At 35.5% G+C, this 3,492-nt stretch overlaps 1 protein-coding gene across 1 annotated transcript; it reads right to left on the bottom strand.

Annotated features, from left to right (window-relative positions):
- Window positions 1-1,655: 1,655 nt before the first annotated feature.
- Window positions 1,656-3,492, bottom strand: LOC102583733 (cytochrome P450 71A3-like). Its single transcript, XM_006367750.2, has 2 exons — window positions 2,521-3,492; window positions 1,656-2,389 (listed from the first exon to the last, which is right to left on the bottom strand). Exons 1-2 carry the CDS (start codon window positions 3,418-3,420, stop codon window positions 1,778-1,780), a joined length of 1,512 nt encoding a protein of 503 aa, XP_006367812.1. The 5' UTR covers window positions 3,421-3,492; the 3' UTR covers window positions 1,656-1,777.

Below are 3,492 nucleotides of genomic sequence, written 5' to 3' on the forward strand. Positions count from 1 at the left end.
TAGCTATTTCAAATTGTCGGATGTTACAAATATTTTATTGCAAAATCTAAAAACTACTTACAATTTAAATTCATTTTATATAGATTTTATTTATTCAGCTTTAGGAATCACTTTAGAATTAGGTTTTCTTTACCCAATTACGGAATATTACATACGTATGTCTCTCTTTATTTAGGTTTTAGACCATTCTTCAAAAAAATAAAAATTATATCAATACTTTGTTACTTAAATAATTATTTTTTACAATTTTGGTTTTGAATAAAAATTTCATAACAACAAATTTTAATGAAAAAATTAATAAGATTGGTTAGGCGACACTAACAAAGATTATTGTACAATGATAAGTAGTCATTTCTACTTAACTAGAGGGCTCAAGTTTAAATCTCCTTAAATACAAAATCGCCTTTTTACTCTGATTTTAAAAAATCTTAAAAGTTCAAATTTACCTCATTAATCTCAAATGTCACTGCTCACTCTGTTCCATCATACTTGTCAACAACCTTTGTCAGCCAAGTATTTCTAGCACGTGCCTTTTCCCCTCTCTTATTAATGGACTTGTTCTTCTTCTTCTTTTTTTTCCTTTTTTGGGATGGCGCCAAATTTGCACCTTAAATTTTTTTTTTGGTAACTACGGTAAAAGATTACCATTATCATCAAAACCAGTATAAATAAAGAGCACCTATACTTGGTAACAGAGATTAGGCCTCCTACAAAGTAAAAAACTTAAGTACAAAGTAGTTGAACAAAACTCCTACAATTTTGTGTTTTCTTTGAACTACTAAATAATTGTAATTTCTCCATAATCTCCTTTTTGATCTGTGTTGCTGCCTCCTTTGTATGTACAGTCTTGCCTTTGAACTTTTTCCAATTCCTGGCTCTCCATATGTGATATAAGATTGCTCCACAAATAGCCGCAATAGTCTCCTTCTTAAATTTCTTCCAGTGCGTCAACATTATTCTTTTCAGTGTCTGCTTGATCCCATTGTTTTGCAACTCTATTCCTATCCATTGTTTCATCTCTTTCCATATAGCCTGTGCCCATTCACACTTCACGAATAAGTGCATTGTAGTCTCCATGACCTTCTTATCACAAAGGCAGCAATCAGTGTCCTCCACCTGAATGTGTAGTTTCAGTTTCCTCTCCTGCGTGAGTAATCTTCCTTGTACAGCACATTATGAATCTATATTTAAGTAGAGCCATAGAGGTCCATACTAGCTCAACAGTTCTCATACGTGGTTGTTGGCCAATTAGTGCTAAGTAACGGCTAGTGATGGAATATTTCCCATGTTTGTGTGAGCATGTATCTTCCTTGGTTATACCAACCAAGCATTTGGACCTTGATTGCATTTAGCTTCTTCCAATACCAGCTACAATCTGCAGGTGTTTTATGATTCCATATTGTTGAAAATAGTTATTTCAACAGAATTTTACATCTATGTCCATGTAATATTAGTCCCACACGTCAATTCTATCACACTTTGTTGAGGGGGAAAAACACACACTGTCAAATTGATATACAAGGCTTCTTTTCGCAATCAATTATATACTTACCATCTAATTATAGAGAAGCTTTAGTTGGATGGTGAAATATCAAACGTCAACAAGTAACACATTTTATGGTCTTATACGTGTAAAATAGCTTGATGTTTTTGGCATAATAATATTATCTACAGAACATGTTAAAACAGGAAATTTTGCATACAAGAACATGAAAAAAAATAAAAACCTAACAACTTTGTAGACTCGTACACTTAATTATTACATATAGTGAAATTATTAACTAGACAATGGAGTAGCCACCACAAACAAAGGTAATTTCCTACGAACAGCGAGCCCATTGCATTCAGTCATCTCCAAATCCTCCCCTTTTATCCCTTCTGGTAATGCAAAATTGAATCTATACATGAGGTTTGCTAATGCTAGCTCATTCACCATAATAGCAAAAGGAATTCCTGGGCAACCCCTCCTCCCAGCTCCAAACGGAATTAACTCAAAGTTTAGTCCTTTCACATCAATATTACTATTCAAGAACCTTTCTGGCTTGTACTCCTCCGGATCATCCCACGATAATGGGTCTCTGCCGATTCCCCAAGCATTAATAAGGACTTCAGTTTTAGCAGGTATGTTATATTCAAGTAATTTTACTTCTTCCATTGATTCTCGGGCAGCTAGAAGTGGAATCGGTGCATGAAGCCTGAGGGACTCTTTGATCACCGCTTTAAGATAGTGCATATTTCCTAAGTCATCCTCTGTTATCTCTGTTTTCCCTGGCCCTAATTCTCGCACTTGATCCTCTAATTTTTTCATAACTCTTGGATGCCTCAAAAGCTCTGTCATTGTCCACTCCAAAACTGTATATGTTGAATCTGTGCCGGCAACAAATGCATCCTATGCATTATAAGAAACACAAATTGGGACGGCCGTCAAATGGTAAATATATTAGTAGTACGAATTATATTCAAACTAAATGCTTAAAAGAAAAAATAAAACAAGACACGCACTAAAGAGGGAAATTTTACCAGAAGGATAGCTTTCAATGAATCTCTTTGAAGTGGAAAACCAGTCTCCTTTCCATTCTGAATTTCCAGCAAAACGTCCACGAAATCTTTAGCTTCACCCCCACTGTATTCTGCTTTCTTGTTCCTAATCACGCGTTCTTCAATCACGCTCTCTAGAAATGCATCCAAATCTTTAGCTACTTTCTTCACTCTGCTGTCCAGACCATTGATTTTATTGATCCATTTAAGCCACGGAATATAATCCCCAATGTTAAAAGTACCTACAAGTACAAGAAGTTCTTCTAGGAGAGCCTTAACAGCTATTCCACTTTCCCCTTCATTATATGTCCTTCCTATGTTCACTCTGCTGATTATGTTATTAGTCATACAACTAAAAACATCTCTCAAATCTATCACAACTGAATTTGAAGAATCACATTGTTGCCTAATTTTATCAATCATGTTTGATGTTTCTTCTTCTCTCACATGACGATATGATTGGACTCTTTTGTTACTGAGAAGGTGAAGCACCGTGACACTTCTAACTTGTCTCCAGTATTCACCATACGGACAAAACCCCACGTCTTTGGAGCCATAAAAGAGTCCATCAGCCATGCTAGATTTAGGTCTATTTGACCAAACGAGATCGTGAGTTTTCATGATATCGCGAGCAGCATTGACAGAGGAAGCAATAAGCATTGGCTTACTGCCAAAGTGAAGTAGCATAAGTGGACCATATTTTTTGGATAGTTTATGGAGAGAACGGTAAGGAAGCGATCCAAGTTGATGGAGATTTCCTATGATTGGAAGTTTTCTTGGAGATGGTGGTGATAACCTTTTTTGTGTGTTTGAAGGGCTAAAGAAGCACTGATGAAGAAAGAAAATGAAGGCAAGCAGAGGAACAAGAAGAAAATACTCCATTTTTGTTTTAGAAAGAAAGAAAATCAAGAATATTTGGACTCAGTTATCTCTTAGTACGTAAGACAATTTGTG

Source organism: Solanum tuberosum, unplaced genomic scaffold, assembly GCF_000226075.1.
Source record: "Solanum tuberosum cultivar DM 1-3 516 R44 unplaced genomic scaffold, SolTub_3.0 scf00967, whole genome shotgun sequence".
NCBI classification, from domain to species: Eukaryota; Viridiplantae; Streptophyta; class Magnoliopsida; order Solanales; family Solanaceae; genus Solanum; species Solanum tuberosum.

Bases quoted from the DNA above. Each gene is read 5' to 3' on its own strand.
- LOC102583733 (XM_006367750.2), bottom strand. From the start codon at position 3,420: ATGGAGTATTTTCTTCTTGTTCCTCTGCTTGCCTTCATTTTCTTTCTT. The intron at 2,390-2,520 runs GTAAAATTTCCC...TATAATGCATAG, and splicing joins CATTGAAAGCTATCCTTCTG to GATGCATTTGTTGCCGGCAC.